At 42.3% G+C, this 20,768-nt stretch overlaps 1 protein-coding gene across 2 annotated transcripts in view; it reads right to left on the bottom strand.

Moving 5' to 3' along the window:
* tmeff1a (transmembrane protein with EGF-like and two follistatin-like domains 1a) overlaps positions 1 to 5,809 on the bottom strand; it is a 79,521-nt gene extending 73,712 nt beyond the window's left edge. Inside the window, exon 1 of one of the 2 annotated variants that reach the window (XM_067529182.1) lies at positions 5,173 to 5,809. In XM_067529182.1, the coding sequence (XP_067385283.1) occupies positions 5,173 to 5,332 (160 nt within the window). In that variant the 5' untranslated portion in view covers positions 5,333 to 5,809. The remainder of the gene's footprint in view (positions 1 to 5,172) is intronic. The other variant, XM_067529180.1, reaches the window with a different exon arrangement.
* Between the last annotated feature and the right edge of the window lie 14,959 nt (positions 5,810 to 20,768).

The following is a 20,768-nucleotide window of genomic DNA, read 5'->3' as shown; positions in this document are numbered from 1 at the left end:
CAAATCGCAGAAGACGGAGCCACCACCCCAAACATTAATACAGCATCGCATGAACTTCACTGTTAGCGAAGGCCGTTTATAATAACACACTATGCTGTATTGGGGTCATGCAAGTATCCACTTTATTATCTGTCTGAATAAATTATAAATGCATCCAGTTTTCTTCTCTCTCTGTAATTTTGTGGTCAAATATTTTTTTTAAAAAAATGGTATGTTTGTGTATTTCTATCTAGTTGAATTCTGGCCACAGTCAGTCCAATGAATACACTTGTTTCCCTTGACTGTTTCTATTTCAGCATGTAAGAGTTTGAGTGTTGCAATAAGGAGTTTTTGTAGCCTATAATGGCCAACTTAAAAAAAAACAACCTAATTTTCTCCGTATGGCATTTTTGTGGCAATCAGGTTTATAGAATGTTGAGCAGTCTCTCTGTCTGTCTCTGTCTCTCTCTCTCATAATGTATCTAAACCCGACTGTCTTCTCTATATTTTAGAAATATGTTTATTCTTCTAATTGGAAAACTCCTGTAGATAAAATCATCTGGACGAGTTTTTCATCATTGTGGGTTCAAATGATGAGCAACAGGTCGCACAACACTGCAGCATCAAGATTATGTGCAACGAGATGACATCATCAACTAAAACACTCCTCAGGTAGATGTCATCTGGAGGCACAGGCATATCTAGATGTATAGGAAAAGCAGAGACACATTACATTAATCTACATTTATTCCCCAAACTAGAGCCATAAGAAGAGGGAGGCAGTGGCTCAGTTGGTAGAGCGGCTGCCTACCAACCATAGGTCGGAGGTTCATGCCCCGCTCCACCCGAACACATGCCGAAGTGTCCCTCGGCAAGACACTGAACCCCGAGAAGCCCTTTCTCATCCCCAGCTATGCAGTGTCGTTTCCAAGCCCGGCAGAAAGTGGGGAGGGTTGCGTGAGGACATGGGGACAAATGATCCACTGCGGCAACCCTGAACTCCCAGGATGAGACAAAAGGACAAAAAAAAAAAAAAAGAGCCATAGCAAGCAGGTTGAAAACAAGTGAATTTGCCCTTTAAGATGCTGGAATTTAACAAGAGCATCAGCAGTGATTAGAAATATGCAATTATTGATGATGAAGCAATTGAATTGATACAGATTGTACACTGTTAAACGGCTGGGAACATTTTAAATTTGACTTAATGCAGAACTATAACTAGATACTAAGAGTGAAATTAAATTTAAAACAATTAGTTTATTCTTAACAGTGTTTAAAAAGCTTCACTTAAAAACTCTCCTACACTGTCACACCGGAAGAAGGGCAGTCGCGTTGTACTTGTTTGGAGACTTGACGGTCAGGTTGTTTTGGGCGACATCAGCGGGAGCCGATTCAATAACACTCTACAGATGCACTAAGAGATGTGGGCAGACCAATCAAATCAATGACCGGTTTATAGTCGGAACACCTGCTGGGTGAAACGTGTGTGGTAGGAAGGAAAAGATGACGTACGGTGATGGGGGGTGGGGGATGGGGGGGTTATCAGCTGAACATGTGCCTCCAGAAAAACATGCTTAGGAAATTTAAAAGGTCTACGCACCACCAAATGACACGTGTGGAGGTCAGAGTCGTGGCCTGAGCCAGCTGACAGGAAAACCAGCACGTGCAGAGCTTTTTCAGCTGACTTGGATGTCAAAGATTCATACTTCAGATCCATATTCATTGATCTCATTTGTTCCCAGACACGAGAACCAGACAGGACATCAATAACAAGCTGCTTCCGACAGAAGATGACTTCTGTCTAAATGCTTTGAAACAGGACAGTTCACTGATAATGGTTTGCCCACTTTTGGCTTCTGGCAGGGCAGTGAAGCAGCTGTCAATGTGCTGGTACTGATGTTTTAACGTCACACACAGACCCCGGCCCCTCCAATCTCCTGAGTCTCTGAGATCTCTTCCCATTAAGCAGCAGAAACATTTCAGTTATCTGGTTTCGGCAAAACAAAAAGGCGACTCATCTGACATTTATTGGAGGTTTTGCTAATCCTGTCAAGCTTAAAATGTGATCTCACAAACCTGAAAGGAGACAGCAGTCGTGCACGAAGGTGGGAAACTCAAACTGTGCTAAAGTAGATTTCTTTCACAGCAAATCTGCTGATATTCTGTATTTATGTGTCAGACTAACAATTAATACATAATCATTTTGCAATTAACCATTTTACATTAAAAGGCTAGATGCCATCTTACATCACCAGTTAACCAAAAAAGTACTTAATTCCATAGTTTAAGTGCAAGAACTTAAAGCTACAGCGTGCAGCTTAGGCTAGCTCTGATGTCTGCTCTGCCCAGACCTCCCTCTCTCTGCCCTGATCCGGCTTTGTTTCGGTCAATACTCTCTACTAGAATCTGCACAGCCCTCCAGGCAACCGTCGTTATCAAATCACAATAAATAAGAATGCTAAGAAACTTGCGGAAATTGTTCCTGCACTCTGATTGGTCAGAAGGGCGAGCCTCGCTGAAAATGCGTTTAATGTCTCTGCAACACTGCCAGTACTGTTCAGTGGCTTCCACTGCATCTGTCCACATTGATATTAATTACAAAGCAGATTTCTAATTGAAATAATGGAACCAAAATGTGGCAGAAATCAGGTTAGTGTAGAGGATTAAAAAGTAGAATATGTCTAAAATGTAGAGGAAGAAAGGTAAAAAAAAAAAAATTAGGAGAAACAATCAGGACGACCTGGCTGCAGACAAAGAACAGAAGTCGTTACAGGATAACCAGTAATTTTCCAAATGAATCATATTTTCGACACAACAACCAACAATAAACTGCTTCCATTCACAGGGAATGTGTGCAGACGGCCACCTGGATTAGCTCGTTTGTCTGCGCTGTTGACCAGACAGCATCATGAAGTTGCTTTTTAATGTGGCCTGCAGTGCATGAGCATCAAAGGTCAAAGGTTGTGGTGGTTCGGTTTGTCCGGCTGATGTGCTTCTAATCGTTTATTGAACACTGTTGGTTTTAGTGTCTTATATGGGAAATGAATAGCTGCAGTCATCCCTTCAGAAGAAGAAGATGGGCCTTGAGACAACTAGGTTACCAACAGCGAAGGTGATTGGTCGAGGAGAAACCCCGCAGAAACCGTTTAAAGGCACAAGATCCGGTTTAGATTAAAAGTGGACCATCTTGTCGGCGCTCGCTCTTTACTTGCCTTCATTTTCAGTTTTTTTGTTTCCAGTCAGACATGATTAATGGGTAATTAGGTGCCTTTCACCATAGCCAAAGAAATCTTACAAGCAAAAGTCTACAGTAATAAAAACTTTAAATAAAGCAACAGCAAGCCTTTCACTTATGGTACCACTTAAATATTACTGCAACATATTTTGACAGCCACTATAGTCGCCGCTACATGCAATCGTGATCTGCTGCATTATCATCTAACGTTCAGAAACTCAGTGTGGCGTTACAGTGTTGCATTTTAACTGTTAAGAGATAAACAGCAGTCACGTGAATGAGTGGTAGCGGTCACTCTGTGGGGTCTGGAATAACCCGCCTCAGTCCCGTTTTATTAATGAAATGGCTGAGCTGCCTCCTCTCAGTGTTTGCGTTGAGACACTGAGCTTTTTTCTCTCTCCCCCAGAACAAGCGCTCTACGGTGCTGATTTCCGATCTCGCACAGAGGCCTGACACACTCAAGCATAATGCAATATTCTGCAAAGGCAAATGAAAAGGTTCCAAGCCACTAACCAAACCAAATACCTTGATTTTTTTTTTTTTTGTAAGCAGAGAAAGTCTAATTCACAGTCTGGCTGCTCCATGCATAACAATAACCTTGTTGCACTGTACTGAGTCTTGATACTAGTGTGCGAGGATAATTGACTGCACCGCTTTCAGAACTGTTGTGCTCCAGCAAACAGAAGAAAGAGAAGCTTTTACAGTCGCAGGAGGAACAGAACCAAATGGCTCGTGGCACTTTGTTGGAAGCAGCAGGATGCTTGGGTTCAGGCTTTGAAGGGGAAAAGACACAGCCCTGGAGAAACATCAAGCATTTACAGCAAACGCCCCCTTCGCTGGTATTATGACTTTCCTGTAAAATATAGTTTGTGGAGAGTACGGTTGGAGCATTCTTTGACGTCAGCTCCTCAGAGGATGATCTGAAGCCTGTAGTTTCGGTTTACCACTCACTCCTATAGCTTTCGGCTGGTTTAGCCACCACGTGGGTAAAGATGAGGCACAAATGCGAGCTACCACCGTTTATTCCATATTTATTTTTCAACTTTCAAATAAATCCCATGTTCAAAGCCAAAGAAAAGTCTCTTAATACTTTCTGGCTCCTTACTCTGTGGCTTTTCCCGCTGGTTTGTCTTTCGCTTCAAGGCTCAATTTCCAGTCACTTTTATTTAGCTATGAAGTACTTATTTTCATTATCTGTACTGGAAACAGCTTTAAACACATCTTTATTGCATCTTTTAAAGGATAAAGAATCTTTAAAGCTTCTTTAGTTACTGTGTTGCTTGACTGCTCTCATTGTGGCTCATGAGCTCATTCATAATGAAAAATGCAAACAAGTCAAAAAATTCTGAAGATACTGAAACGACAATTACGCAAAACAGAAATAAAAAAAATTCTGTTTTTTTATTTTTTTACTTGATTAATAACAATAATTCATCATCCTCATTCATCAACACTGTCAGCAACAAAATGCCAGCAATAAATTCCCTGTAGTTCTGTACAGTGGTGATAATGTGCAGTAAATATATACAGTAGAGCTGTGATCACGATTCCCTGTAGAAATATATGTTTTTTGTTGTTTTTTTTTTACTCTTATGCTGCAAATAAAATGTGATTTCTGATCTGTTGGGGAACTATCGAACTATTGATGCACACGGGGACCATTAGGAATGAAAGACTAGTAAGACCACATCGAAGCTATAATTCCCTATTCAGGCTCCGTATGACACATTATGGGAAGCAAATAGCATAAGTATAAACTCAGCAATGAGCCAAACAGCCTTTTACAGGAACCGTGCACTCGCAGACGCTCACTGACGTGACGTGCAGCATTCCAGCAGAGGCAGGCGCAAACGTTAAGGCTTTCTTCCCGTTTGAAAAGGATCCATTTAGAAGGTGCGTGGTGCGCACACCCACATTGGATGCATCGCCCCAGCAAAGCCCAGCGGCAGCCTCCTTACCTGTGCAGTCTTTCCCTTTGCCTTTGCACTCTCCGCTCTGGGGGTAGTAAGACGTCCGAGCCTCCGGCAGGTAGAACAGCAGACACAGCAGGCAGGCGGACAGCAGGTACCGGACTACCCCGCCGGGACGCGCGGGACACCTCCCTGGGCCTGACAGCATGGTGATCGTGATCCAACTTCCAGTCGCCGGTAGCCAAACCAGTCGAGGTTCAGGTGAGATAGGGTGCAAGCAATTTAGCGTAATCCCAGGAGAAGCAAGAAAAGACACGCCGGCTGCCCCACGCTGTGTCCCGCGGAATGAAAGAGAAGAGTGCAGAAGTCTGTGGTGGAGATGGAGGAATGTGCAGATCGCTCCTCGCCTCGTTTTAGGAAGCTTTGGAGGGGGTCCGGTTTGTCCAGGGTGGAAGCAGAGGAGGCAGCGGCAGCATCCTGGCCATCCGTCCTTCCCTCCCGCACCGAACCTCCGCGGCTTTTTTTTTTTATTTAGTATTTTTTTATAGGCAGATTTATCTAATACGTCTCATGTCTTTCAGCGATCCTTCCGACGTCCCTGCTCCCGGTCAGAGCGATTATCCGGACGCACCGGTTCGCGGCTGCGGCGGAGGCGAGGTGCGGGATGCGTAAAGCGCAGCAGCTGCAACCACAACAAAGAGATCCGGACTGTCGAGGAGGAGAGGAGCAGACAGGCTGGTCACGTGAGCGAATGCAACACACCCCTCCACCTCCACGCCCCTGAGCACGCGCGCGCGCGCGCGCACGCGTTCGCACACGCAAACACAACCGCGACGATGACGAAAGCCCCCACCCCCCCAAAGGTAACATTAAATTACCTAAAATTAAATATGCATGAAAAAGGTGAAACGTGTGACAATGCGCGTGTTTTTTTTTTTCCACGGGGACAAATGCAACATGCAGGGAGCTACATTTACTGTCATTGTTTGAGTTCTTTTTTTTTTTCAAAGATATCGCAAAGAGATATTTCCAAGGCATCACACTGTAAAAACAACTGCTGGCCTTTTATTTTTTTACCTTGCTCGAGTAATTGCAACAGAAAATACGTGATTCTTAAAGTTTGCCTTTCCAACTTGGGGCCTTTCCGTAGAATAGATTTGTTGATATAATTTTTAAGACTCCTTCAGTTTCATCTTTCCAAACAGTGGAAGGAAGCTGCAGAATCTGGAGAAAACCTACGTCTAAACCTAAGATTCGAACCAACTGAGGAAAAAGATTGGATAATAGGCTATATAAATAAATTTGTACTTGATACTTGACCTTTTGGAGCCAAATGTTTCTCACAGTGGTGGTTTATAGAGCTGTGATGTTGACTTATATTGATACAGTCCATTAAAAACAAACAGCTGTGTATCATTCAGACTTTCGCTTTAGCAGCACAGAATTCAAACTAAGGCTTTCATCACCATCGTGTGGGGCCGATACCTGAGCTGGATGGTTTAACAGGACCCAGCGAGACTCATTAAACTCTCCGTGTTGACTGGATTAATATTTACACAGCTCAGATTGGCTCACAGCACCTCTTTGGGCTCCGCTGGCACTCCACCAAGACGGACTGGTGGACTCATTTGGCACGCCACCTTCCATCCAGCTGCTGTTCGTTTGTCATCTCTCCATCGCGCTCGGATTGAAGTTTTTTTTTTTTCTCTCTCTCTCTCATACTCAGCAACAGCAGCCATAGTGTTGGGTCCCCCGCGGTGCTGTTGGACACGGTCGGTTCCACGCCAGCAGCTCTAACAGCTCTCGCGGGCACTATCATCGCCTGCCAGGCAGCAGAGTGGTGGGAGTTTGTTCTAAATCACTCACAACGCCACTGATTAGCTTTGTGGATGAGGTTAAAGACCTTCCCGAAGGTGTGGGAAAAGACACCAGGGTCTTTCCTGATTTATTTCACTTCAGACTGATGCTGAGCCAGTGAGTGGACAAAACTCAGGCAGATACAAATCTGAAACAGATGATTAATGATTGTTCTTCATGGTTATGATTGAGCTACTCCTGAGCAACACACTGACCATCAGCTAAGACTTTTGGGTTAAAAGACTTACAGCATGCTGAAAAGATGTATAATATATTAAAGATTAGTTTTTTTCTTAGAGTTTCAGGTAAAAACTGTAAATATTTTGCCTATTTATGCAGATGTTTTATGATTTCTAGTAACTGAGAGCCAATCGGGACACGAGTCAAACCTGATCGAAAATAGTTAAGTTAAATTCACTTTAGCTTGAGTCTGTTCACCACGTTTTGGACCATCTAATCTTTTCCGACCACGTCTGCCTGCACACAGGTACATGTTAGTCAACTTGGAAGCACGATAGACGTCTTTAAAGATTTGACCAAAGAGGAAAAATTTTGCCTGTGAGCAATAAGACACATTAATCTTCTTCTGACATACATCAAGGCGAAAACTTCTCTTTGGAAACCAACTCTCAACTGATCACGTGATTGATCACATGACTGATAGAGAGGGGGTCGGAGTTTGGACCGATTCTACATGTCTGCCATAAGTAACGGTACCACTGTTTTCCTGCTTTATCTAACACGGTGCGTCTGCCATTTTGTAGTAGTGTACGAATATTGAGTGTGTAAATCTACCATATAGTGCACTCAAAACTTCCACAATGGAACTAAAAAAGTACACTACTCTGCTAACAATCCCACAATGCAGTGCGCTCGAACAGCTGTGAATGATGACGCAATATGAGAATAATTAGTAAATGTCCGTAAGTTACTGGGTGTAAAGGCAGGAATTTCAGACAGAGCCAAACAGAAGAAGAAGAAGAAGTTTTAGTTACTTCACAGTAAACTCAGACCTGATTTCACCATTTTAAGCTCGTTGAACTGTGACAGTGGGGAGGGAGAGACTGGTTTTAACAGGTGGATATGGGAGAAACATTATTAAAAGCATTTCCCAAAATGTCAGATTTTTCCATTAAATAAAGTGACAAACACAGGGAGGTGACGGCACATTTTAACACGCCAAACACTTGAGTCGTTCATGCTTCACAGCTTTCCAAAGAATTTATGCACAAATCTAAAATCCCAATTTCGACACAGCACCACGTGGTAAACATTAAGTGAATACAGAGAACAGCGTGCGGCTGCTCCAGTTCAAAGGAAATGTAACATATACAAGACAGTACATGTTTTCTTTGGTATTTTTCATCATTTCCATATTTTCTTTTTTTTTAAAACAAGTGTGAACCTGACTTCCTTCTCTTAATTTCATTGACCCCATAGGCGGAAAACTAACACGAGTCCTGTTTCGTGTCCTCTTCTTCTCCTTTCTGCTGTAAAAGGTTTTGTCTTAATTTCTCAATAAGCTTCATCGGCTTTTATCTCCTGTTTTATATCTGGTTTAAACTGAAGCTCAGCCGTTGCTGTCAGATTATTCCCATTGCCATATGCCTCAATCCCACAACAATCCTACAACAGAGATTTACTTTACGGCTTTCCCGGCTAGCAGCGATGAAGCCTATTACACATTCACAGTTACTCTGTGTGTGTGTGTGTGTGTGTGTGTGTGTGTGTGTGTGTGTGTGTGTGTGTGTGTGTGTGTGTGTGTGTGCTCGGTATGACTTTCTTGGACGTTTCTCGCAAATTGAGACAATAATACTGAGTAATTATTTACGTTCTAGAAAAAGTCTATTTTCGGAGACGGTACCACATGATGCACCAACATGTTTCCTTTAAGAGGTCTTACAGACAACCGTGATTAGTACGTTTGCCACACTTACTGTGTATTATGAATCTCTCAACTCAAGTCGGAAACCTAATTTCTCCATATGTTGTGAATGTTATCTTCTTCTCTATAGGCTTTGCATTAGGGTGCATCATTTCAACAAGGACAGGCCACTATAACAGCAGAGGAAGTGGTTAAATGAAGCAGACTGCAGCACGGAGAGGGCAGTAGGCTTTACACTGGTAGCATGGACACACGGACCATGTTTGGCTGTGCAAGTCCTCAAGGTTCGGTGTTGTCTATAATTCTGTGAGGTCTTGGCACAATATGAATAAAACTGAATTCAAAATGCCTTTAGAAACATATGACAGGTTTTTCTACACTCTGATTTTCCACAAAGTCTGTGTTGGTGAGCGGCCTGCTTGTTGTAATGGAGTGTAAATGGTAGCGATGGAGGGGAGGACAGAGGGGGATGTTGTGTGGACTGCAGGGCCTAAATGGAAAGAGGGATGGCAAATCAGCAATACTAATTCAATTAAGTGCCATGATAGTTATCTCTAATTGGCTTACTGCATTTGTTGTGGATTGGCAGATGCAGGGAGTCTGTCGTCTCAGAGTCGCGTCACTGCAAGGATGTCTCTTTGTAAGATAATATCAGGGCAGGAAGCACTCAGAAATGTTACTTTAGAAAAAAATTGCAACGCAAACAATTTCTCCAACTAAAGTTTTATTCACATGTAAAATGACTATAGTTTTAACCTGTCGATCCAAATGAAATGAAGTAAACTTTAAAATGAAGACAGCAGAATTTTCACTGATCATTAGGGAACATCCACCTGAGGGGAACATGGCTGTTCCTGATCCTGATCATAGCGTGCAGACTCTAATTTCCTCCACCATCTGTAGCACGAGCTCTTCCACAGGGGAGGGTCGACCAACTCCACTGCTGATAATGTGGGGGAGGGAGGATTATCCAAACCATCCTGCAGGGCCGAGAAGTGGGGGAGGGGTTGACTTTAACCCTTTGCTAATTACTACACAACCCTTTCAAGTCCTGGAGAAAAAAAAAAGTCTTAATGAGCCATTTAAGCTTAGATTTCTCGATGATCAGTGCTAAATTCTCCTGGATACAAGTAATGCAGCTGGAACTCACACTGACAACACACAGGTTGTTTATATCTTTGCCACGAGTCATGTACTAGTACATAAATAGAACCAAGTGTAATATTCACAGCCAAGACACCGAGCTTTTATAGATGCACAATTTAAGGCAACTTTTGTCCTATGTGCACTGGAGTCGCAAGGAGGTTGTCACAGTAAATTTGTACGGACGGACGACCGTAATGCAGACAGACAAGCAGCCAGGTGCAATGAAGTGACTTAAATGGACAGACAGGCAGTCAGAAGACAGGTTTGGGTTCAAAAACACAGGCTCAGGCAGATACAGGTGGCAGGAGTGACACTCAAGTCGAAAAACAACAACCGGGAAACAAGACGATCCAGCAATAAACATGAATGTGGAAGAATAATAATGAGGAAATGGAAATTACAGTTCACTTCTTATGCTCCCATTAATTAAAAAGGAAAAAAAAAACATGCTGAAACAAGCCAATTTTTCATATTTTGCAAAAACAAAGTGTTTTCTGCCTGATGTTTTTATTCCTGGTGTAGCTTTAGCGTGTTATAATAAGACTCATAGCCTGCAGCGCTGTCCTAACTGTCCAGTCACCCTCCTGTGCACAGGGGCCTGATTTGAGATAATTAATGACTGCAATAACATTTTAATAACCCGACCCCGTCCTCTCCTGAAAGACACTTCGTAAAAGGGGTATAAACTCAATGTGTTCATAAAATTTCAGAGTCATAAAAATACATGAATGACACATTATAAATCAGTTTCAATGTGGCAGTTTTTAAATATGAGACGTTAAACAAAATGATCATGAGTTATGAGGCTTTTGAAGTTTAATAAAAGAAGATGAAACGCAGTGAAAGAGAGTTTATTAGGTCTCTTCTTCTGTTAAATATTCGACTTCACTCCAATTTTTTACTCTTTGTCCAACACTTTTCTCAGGGAATCGTGGGTTTTACTGCCATTGTGTGATGACTTCGATTTTACACTGAACATCCACAAGTCTGACGTGGTGAACGTTAATATTTGATTAATCACTTGTTTCCGGATCAAATCACTCTTAGATTTATTCAGTTGATTTCCCTGCACAGCTTTAAAAGCTGCATTAGAGCAACGCCGACTAACATCTCATTTATTTTTTAACCAGAAACTGGTCCAACCTTCCCAGCAGTGACTCAGGAGACTAGAATTTTGTGGACCTTTGACAAGGACACACACTTTTTCATTCTCTGACTGTGTTGAAGTGCAAGTGCACTTTCACACAGATAATGACCAAAGACATTAAAATTTAGGTCCTGCTGATAAAAAATTAGACATGCAGGCCTTGTGGGGGCAACTGCTCGGCAGGCGAGCTGCACTTTTGAGGAAAGGGAGAATATGTTTCACATAATTGCAACGAAGAAATAGTTAAAGCAAGATGTAAGTAGCAACAGTTTAACCTGAGTTACTGGCAGATATTTTAATCAGTACTGAAGAGTGACAGACAGATGTGAGCTCAAGTGTAAGTTGTAATTAGTTTTAAGTTTGGACCCAATAATGCGCCAAAAACAACTTGTCAATTTAAGAAGTTTACTAAAAGAAGATATTCGTCAAAAGCCGTGTTGAAGGGATGGAAAAATGTTTATGCTCTTGTTGCATGAACAATAATTGAAACATTGCATGCACTCAAGTTCACCTGATCTAATGTGAAACGAAATAAAGCGGCTAAAAAAACCTAACTTGATGTGCATATCTCCCACAATGGGGAAGAGGAAGATACGCTTTAGTAAACAAAGCATCTGCAGAAAGGGGCAGCAAAGCGTTAGCCACTGTCTGTGGACTGCTGCAAGGTGAGAGACAGAAAAACCACGTGAGCGGAAACTTGATGCACGAATGTAAAAGCATATCAATGACACATTAACTGTACAAAAACCACAAGAGTGGGTGAAAGACTAAAAAACAGGGTGGACAGTGTGGTAAGAACTGTATAAAAAGTGCAGAGGTTTTGCCAGTGAGTGGCAATGGGAGTGAGGAGAAGCCAGTAGAAGAGAGTAGAGTTTGCTGTCTTAGTTTTTTTTTTTTTGTTCAGGACTGAGAATTAGAGAACAACCCTTCTGAAGACTCCACCGTTGACTGTAACTGCTGAGATCTTTTTGATTGCTGATATTCTTCAATATGCTTTTGAAAGACTCCACTACCTTGGCCTCATCTCTTCTCAGGTAAGAACCTTTGAAAATTTACAACCTTGGATAGAAGAAGAGGTCAACATTATAAACCCCAAGGGGGGGTCAAAGGGTAAGGATGCCGAGAACCCAAACCGAATCGGTGTGTCCTCCCTCTAGCCACTGCGTGGTGGACAAAACAGAATTTTAGAGGTGATTTTAATATTCAGGAAGGGAAACTACCAGATGAAATAGCGCTTAAATGTGCGCTTGCCTGAGTGAATGAATGGAAGGTCAGGGTCTGGCAAGGTGAGTATGGGGGCTGTGGTAAAACTTGATTTGAGTCTTTTGAAGGCAGTGGTTGCTGAGGTGGACCGTGTGAATGTGACTTTGGAGAATGTGACTTGGTAGAGAGGTGCCGCAATGGAGCTGTAACCTTTTATGAAGCGACAGTAAAAGTTGGCGACCCTCAAGAACCCCTGCAGTTATTAGGAGGAGACGGTGTAGGACTGATCGGACATGGTGGACATGATCAGTCTCAGATCGGGAGAAATTAGTATATCATCAAGTTATCTGAACACATATTTGTTCAGCGTATCTCTCAACACGTCATTGACTAGATTCTGAATTCAGGGCTGGATAATGAAAATAGGCAGCCTCTTGGGGGGCTTGGTGCCTGGCAACAGTCCTATGGTCTGTGAGGTGGCAATGAAGTAGCTTGAGACTTCTTTGAAATCATGATACTGTGAGGTTACCTTAGAGAGGTCAGGGTAACCGGTGTCTAGATCCGAGGACGGGACAATGGGGGTCTGAGCAGAACTTAAACATAAAGCAAGACGTGGAGTGCTCCAACCCAGAATCTTGCCAGTTCGCCAAGAAAGCCAAAAATAGTCCTTTAACTCTGGGCTCGTCTGAGCTCTGCATGAAGAAGCAGGCAGGCAACGACATGTCTTGGTAAAATGTCTACATATCGTGTTAATGTCCTACTTACAATAACCTGGTTTCGAGGATCGGTACTAAACTTAACTCTTCATGGGCAGGTAGCAGTTCTCATAATCCTTAGCATAATTCGTATGGTCGGCAACAGAGAGAGTCAATAGAGAGAGCGGTTACTCACAAACCAGAGTGGAAGGCAGAGTCAGGTCATAAAAGGTAACGTGGTCCGAACCGTCAATAGAATGAATTTAATGAAGGCTGGAAAGTCTCGGTGTGAGTGCACCGAGGAACTGAGGAGGTACATAAACAGAAGAGTGAGGGCAGGTGAAATTGATTAACGGTGATTAGTGAAGCGGAGTGAACGTAAAGGGACCAGGAACAGGAAGTGGCTGCAAATAAAAGCCTGAAGAGGACGTGAATTAGTGATCCTGACAATAAGATCTACTAAAGCATCTATATCCCTTTAATTCTATGTGTGTTTCTGCTCTCACAGGGAGTTGTCAGGAACCTGTCAGGAGCACAGAGGTCAGCAGAAGGACAAACTGTCTTCTCCTAGAAACTCAACTGGGCCATGTTAGCAGACAGATACAACAGCACTTTACAGCCGAATGCTAACATCAGCAAAATAACATGCGTGAGCTGAAAAAACTGAAATAATGAGACCTAAGATTGGGCAGACGGAGCTGGATGAGCTTTCTCATCAGTGCCAAGATGCCGACTGACACAAATTATGTAGGAGTATAGGCAATTCAGGGTTGGGTTTATGATTAGTTATTAGCCTAATGACACTGACTGGAGAATTAATTCCATCAGATGTTTCTCACATAACAATAGTGGATGAAAACAAGCATTGAAAATCATTTTGGTTTGCAGGTTTTCTCAAAATTATTTTTGAATTCATGGATAAAATTCTAGTTGTCAACAATGGTACTGAGCTGGTTTAATCTCTAAAGGTGTCAAAATGCAGGATGCCCTTCCCGCCGCAACCCTCCCACTTTGTTTGGGCTCAGGACCGGCACCAAGGTGGCCCCTTGGTGGCTGGGTGGGGTGGGATTCAGTCCTGCAGTCCTCTGCATCCCAACCCAATGCTCTACCCATTGAGCCACCAGGCCCCCACAGCAATGATGTAGTATATAATGTGAAAACGTCTCATAGGGAGGTGGACGTGGTGGAAGTGGTGGAGGACTTTTTCACAGGAGACCAGGGTTTGACTTTAGTGCAAGATGTTGTGCACTTTAAAGACGGTCGTCTTTACGTGGCACACTATGAAGCAGAAAATCTCAAAGAAGTAAATCCAACAGTTATGAAGAAAATGTTTCATTGGCTTAAAAATATGGGGATATTATTTGAAGGCTATTATTGCCCAACTCTAATGTGGTCATGGTAACATTTGCTAATTAGCTCTAAACCCAAAGTAAAACTGAAACAACTCATGCCATCGTAACTGGTTTGACAGGTTGTCGGTCGTAAAACCGAACTACAAAATTCAAACGTTTACCTGCTAGTGGCGCTAGATGAAAAGCCCGAAGATTCCCAAAAGCCATTTCCGAATGCAGGTTTACAAATACAAATCTGAGAAGCAACCTGTAGTGGTAAAGAGGATCAGAGATAAAAAAAAAAACCTTTTAAACAGATAGATTATGACAATAATTCAAAAATCATGTGAAAGTCGGTCTTTGGAAAGCCAGTGAATAAAAAGCTTTCATCTTTCCATAGGGACATCAGGCAGAACTGAGCGCATTTCACGATTTTAATAAATAGAATTCAACTTCAGGTTGGATTATTCCCCCCCCCCCCCCCTCCCCCCCCCCCCCACACACACACACCCAACACACAGCTCGAGCCCGGTTCTCATATCCAGGCTTGAAAGAAAATGACTTTTTCCTCCATCTGTCTCTGCGCCTTCATGCTAATTGAAAGTTGAAAGCATGAATCAATTCAAAAGAAGCCACATTTCCATTTCCCCACAACCCATCCGATCACAGCAGACACTGAAGTAATTAAATCAAGATGAGTCACACAGGACGTTCGACACTGGAGGATGATTTAAAACTTTACCTTTGATTTTATCGTGCCATCTTGTTTAAAGGATGTGATGATGTACAAATTAAAAGTCTCTGACAGAATTAGACTTTAATGAGTTCGATTACTGTCAGCTTTCGATGGCTCCCAGAAACGTGAAGAAAATCTGTAGACCTGTAGACCTGCCTGAAGTTTTTGTTCAAATTTCAAAGAGGTGCTACCAAAATTTAACCTGTGCTAGCTGAAAGACAGCTGACCTCACTAAATTTACAAAAAACATTAAAGCTTTTATTAGTTTCATTTAGTTTCATTAGTTTTATACCCTGATTGATTTTATACACATTTCAATATAATATTCATATCGTAGAGTTACACTTGAATTCTTGACGACCTGGACGACTCTTCCCAATTCCAACAAGTTATCACGGTCAATGGATTTTAAGTGATGTGTAAATTAAATACTGGCACACATTAACAAAAAAAAAAAACAAAACACATTGTTTATGAAGTATTTATAAATGATGAATTATAAGAAAGTGGTTTTGTTCATACAGTTTTGGTTTCTTCTCAGACCAGAATTCTGATTTCCTCAGGACGTTGGCCCGGCCTTCCCTGAATCCTTCTGGTGTAAACTTAGGTGAGCCAGGGATCAGAAATCCAGTCTACCAGAGTTACTGTGTATCGATTCGACACCCCCCCAACGTCTTATGAAGTCAATTAAGTGTTGAGATGTACGAAATTCACCTGTGTATTAATTATGGATCAGAGAAATAGATAAAGCCTGGTTTTACAGCTGAATCAGAAGCTCAGAAAACACCGATTGGGATTCATTTCGGCCTTTAATTGGTCCTCAGGGATAAAAAAATAGCTCAGTGAATTGAATGAAATTAAACAGACTTGCGCTAAGTTGAAATGTATATTTTTCGTAGATATAAAGCATAATTCTTCACTTGAACAGTAATCGACTCGTCTGTTTGTCAGTTTTTGAACTCGACCACGGTGAATTTAAATGTGCAGGGAAACAATGGATCAAATGAATTCTGGTGCATTAAAAGCCTGAAAACACCTTAGATTTATCATTGATTAAGTCAACAGACGTGCAGGTGTCCTAAGGCTTCTAATAGCATGTCTTAGTAAGGTTAAGACAAAAAATAGGCAAAGACAAGTTGCATTAAGACACAGAGGTGCCCTGATTAAATAAAGGTGACGGCTGATTATTATCATGCTGTCAGTGTGTGTATCTCATTCCGTGATGGTGATGGGAATCTATTCACTTCCGTCGTCATCGGGCTAAACGATACAGACAGCTGCTTCGCCACCGCTCATCAGCTCCTCAAGGACTTCCCAGGGTGACCGCTGTCTCTTGGCGTGGAAAACACAGCAAGAGTCAACTCAGACCTGTCAGGTAAAAGCTGTGTTTTCGTTCAGCAAACTGTCTAATAATGAAGCCGTGAGGGAAGCATTTATCGCTTCAGTTTGTGGCAACACAACCACAAAGGGTTTTTATTGATATTTACACTTCAACTTATTTAGCACGCAATGCCAATTAAAATGTAATATTAAAATGTAAAAGTAGGACAAACAGGCCCTCTGGCTGCTGTCAAGGTGTATACTGACACCCAGTTTGCCAGCAGCAGATAATGAAGATGAATCTGCGTCAGACGTGAGCCTTACAGTTCGTAGCAGCGGAATACAAAAAGAGATGTCACATCAAAAATATGCAAAAGTAAATCAGGAGTTTTCGGATCTGACCTTAGAGGGCAACCACAGTCTGTAAGCCAGGATAGGAAAAGAAAAACTGTGACTGTGGCACCACCATCAGGAAACCTTGTTCTGAAGCCCGGAGAGACCTGTACGGCATCAGCATCTCAGCGGTAAACTGCACGGAGCAGCCAGAACTAATTAGGACGACTTTAAATTTAACAGGAAGCCAATGTAGCGAAGGCAGCAGTGACAGTAGGAGAACACTGAGGTGTTGGAACTGCGCAGCAGACTTTAAGGACAAACTGCAAACATGGTACATCAGCAGCACTTTACAATAGTTAAGACATGATGTGATATGTTAGAGCTGTTAGACGGGACCACGTTTAGAAATATTCGTGGTCGTCTTGTGCCGTGTTCATTCTGTGAGCCACACACACACACACACACACACACACACAAACACACACACGGCAGATTAGTTTGCATTTCATTGCACAGGTTTAGCACCTTTCCAGATCCTGCGAACAGTTGCCAACGCTGAAACCTATTTTCAAGTTTGTTTATCTTCCCGAGTTATTTGGTAAAAACTATGATTTAGTCAAAGAAAGATCTAAAGCAGGTTTGGATGCTGTGTGGACAACACGTGATGGATTTTAAGAATGTGCAACACACACTACGTTGAGGTTTTACGGTGATTAGGTCTTTTAACAAAGGAATTAAGAAAACACACACATACACACACTTCCTGTAACATTTTTGTCTCCAACAAAAGCCAAAAGACAGAAAAACCACACGAACCAGCCTGAATGTGACACCGAATGCCACTACATTTCACCATGTGCCACTGAATCACTGAGTTGAATAATTGTTTGAGTGTCAAACTCGTTTACATATTCAGTGCATTTCTTGAGAACATGGCAGGAAAAACAGCATAAAAACCAACACGCGTGGGCGGACAGCTCTGGCTAAAAGCGATTGTGCTGTCTCTCACATGCATAATAACTGCTGTTCCTCTCAAAGTCTGAACAAACACTGTCAGTGTAAAGCCTTGAGCTGGCGGGAAACACAGCTGAATATTTGAATAATAATGAGAAACTGATACAGCAACAACAACTACGTGGTGAGGCCACCAGCATGGCAGGGCAGCGACTCACCCCAACATCAGACCAGCCAGCGAAACGAGACCGGACGGAGCAAGCGGGCAGGCGAATAGTGAACGAGTGAATACCAAATTTAAAAAACAAAACAAAATTGTGCACAAGTCTTTAATGGCAGGTGACATCTAACACGTACCTGTATCAACTAAGTGAGTGTGGAGCAGAGTATCTTAAATCAAACTCTATTTAGTTAAGTTTAAAAATGCTACCAATGCTACTATTTAAAATCACTGGCTGAAGAAAGTGTTTAAGGTTCCTCCACTCTTTGTTTTGTAATCTGCCTCATTAGATTCTCTCTCTGATTTATATTTGTGACACAAATCCATGATTTACTGACTCTTCCATTTGGCAAAATTCACATCGTCCAGATGGACGTTCACCTTTCATTGTTTGGTCGCGTTTGCCCCTGTTATTTCTTCCCGCTAACCTCATATCTCTTCCCTCTGAACCGCACCGGTTTTTCCATTAATGCCGGTTATGCCGCCATTTATTGATTATGTTGCTTTTGCCTCTGCTTTGCTAAGGAAAACTTTCACGGCATTTTCCCGCGTGACTGCTTCTTTTGTTAAGCAATCGGCCGTTCGTTTCACTGAATTCCCCTGTGAGCTGGAAGCCATTAAATGTTACCGTAATGCTCGAGGTGTGTAAGGTGCTGGCTGAAAAGACTTTAGAGATGATGGCACTGACTGTGAGCAGACAATGACCTTAGGTTGACCTGTTCAACTCATTGTAAAGCTGATGTGATTGCTTGCTGATGTTCTTCTTACAGCTAAAACAATGTGTGTAGATCCTGTTCTTCCTGCGTTTGGATCTTTATTTATAGGTCCTCCCTCACCTGCCCACATTTCCCTGCTCGGTCCCTAATATCTTCCCTAATAAATGTTGCACATGCACAACCTATTTTCTCCCCAAGATCCTACTTAACCGTGTGTCCTCACAACTGGCCGCTGCAGCAGGACAACCATTTGTAACACTCTCCAACCCACAGGTGTTCATGAACTTACTGTTCTACATGATGGGCTGCTGCTTTTACAATGATTTGTTTTCTCCGTGTTTTGGATTTAACTTCCATTGTGGCGTTTTGCCTGCCTGCTTTAAATGTAACTAGTTTCCTCAAATCCATCGTTTGCCTGCTCTAATTCCTAAGTGATATGTTCTCCTCCTCTCACAGTCTCTACATAAGTGATCTTACTCTGAGTCCTTAGCTGCTGGATTTCTAACTCCCGTTTTATTACGTCTCATCCACCATAAGCCACATTGTGATTTCCACCACAGTTACGGCACATTGCTTTTTCCTTCCAATCACATTGTCCATGATCATAACCGTCTCCACATCTAGCACATCTCGTTCCTTTTGCATGTCTCAGCCATATGCCCAAACGTCTCAGACTTGTACCGCGTCGTTGGCTTTGGCAAGTATTTCCCAACACTGTCACTCGGAAACCCTCAAGTGACTTTCTTTGGGAGTTGTTCATCTTCGATGTCAATCGCAGCACTGTCACTGTCTCTTCTCGCTCCCTTGCAGTGTACCACCGTTTAGCTTTCTTCCTTTTCACTTTGCTTTAATTTCCTTCATAGCGACACAGACTGGCGCTCACTAGAACACTCCCTTCCATCACTTATTTGCTCTTTCAATACAGCTAACACTCACCAACGTATTTAGCCCTGTTTCACTCATCCTTAGTGCCAGTTCTCTCTGTCACCAATCACCAATCTGATTTCTCCAAAGTTTCATCAAACTCACTGAAGGGGGAAAAAAAAGTCATTTTGTTGTAATGTTTTAACTATAGATTCAAAGGAAAGTTCACTTCAAGTTCACTTCTTGCTCCACTCACACCTTCCTCCATCAACAAGCTTTTCCAGAGGAACCTGACAAAGTAAACCCAACAGGAACCATATACAGTGACTGACCAGGCCATTCTGAACAACAAACATTGTCAACTAAATGATAGATGTGTGTCTGTTAATTTTTAAACCACAAGTCGTAATTCAAAGCCATAGAACGACAAATATCATTTTGACTGGGAAATATTTAAAGTCTCTAAATTGCAAATCCCAAATCAGTCCTTTGGTGGCACAGTGGTAAAGTGGGTAGTGCTGCCGCCTCACAGCGAGAAGGTCTCTAGATTGAATTCCACAGCTGGCTGTGGCCTTTTTGTGTGGAGTTTCTCTGGTTGTACATTGGCCATTGGTGGGAATGTGAGTGTGAATAGTTGTCTGTGCCTGTCTCTTTGTTGGCCCTGAGATAGACTGGAGACCTGTCCAAGGTGTGCCCAATAACAGGTCGGACAGGCTCTAGCCTCACACTGAACCTGCCAGAAAGGTATTAGAAGCCACATCTTTTTACACAACCACTAGAAATGTATTAAAAGTTAACAAAGACAACAAACTTAATTCTAAACCAAAGAAACTGTGACTTTGCTTCTTCTAAGTGTTTGGTAATGAAAATGACTAAAATGTGACAATGCTGCGAGTGAGGGTGAGAAATAAAATAGGACTAAATAAACACCCTTGTGTTGACAGTGTAGTAAAATTAGCATTTTTCTGAGCACAGCAGCCGGTGAACACAAATTGTACCTGTGAGCGTTGATTGGTTTGCTGAGCAGCACTTAGAGTTTGAAGGAGCATCGTGTCCATTGAAAATCACCCAGCTGCAGGAATGAAATGTGAACATTTTAACTTACAGGATCCCTGCAGATGAGTTTGCTTTCTTCTGTTCAGGTGTTGAGATGTTCTCTCTCACTCCATTCGAATGAAGGTGAAACTAAACTGTTTGTGGTTGTGAATTTTAACAATATTTTTTAAGAGACGCC

This window comes from Channa argus, chromosome 14, assembly GCF_033026475.1.
Source record: "Channa argus isolate prfri chromosome 14, Channa argus male v1.0, whole genome shotgun sequence".
Taxonomy (NCBI): domain Eukaryota; kingdom Metazoa; phylum Chordata; class Actinopteri; order Anabantiformes; family Channidae; genus Channa; species Channa argus.
This window is presented reverse-complemented; position numbering and strand designations above follow the sequence as displayed.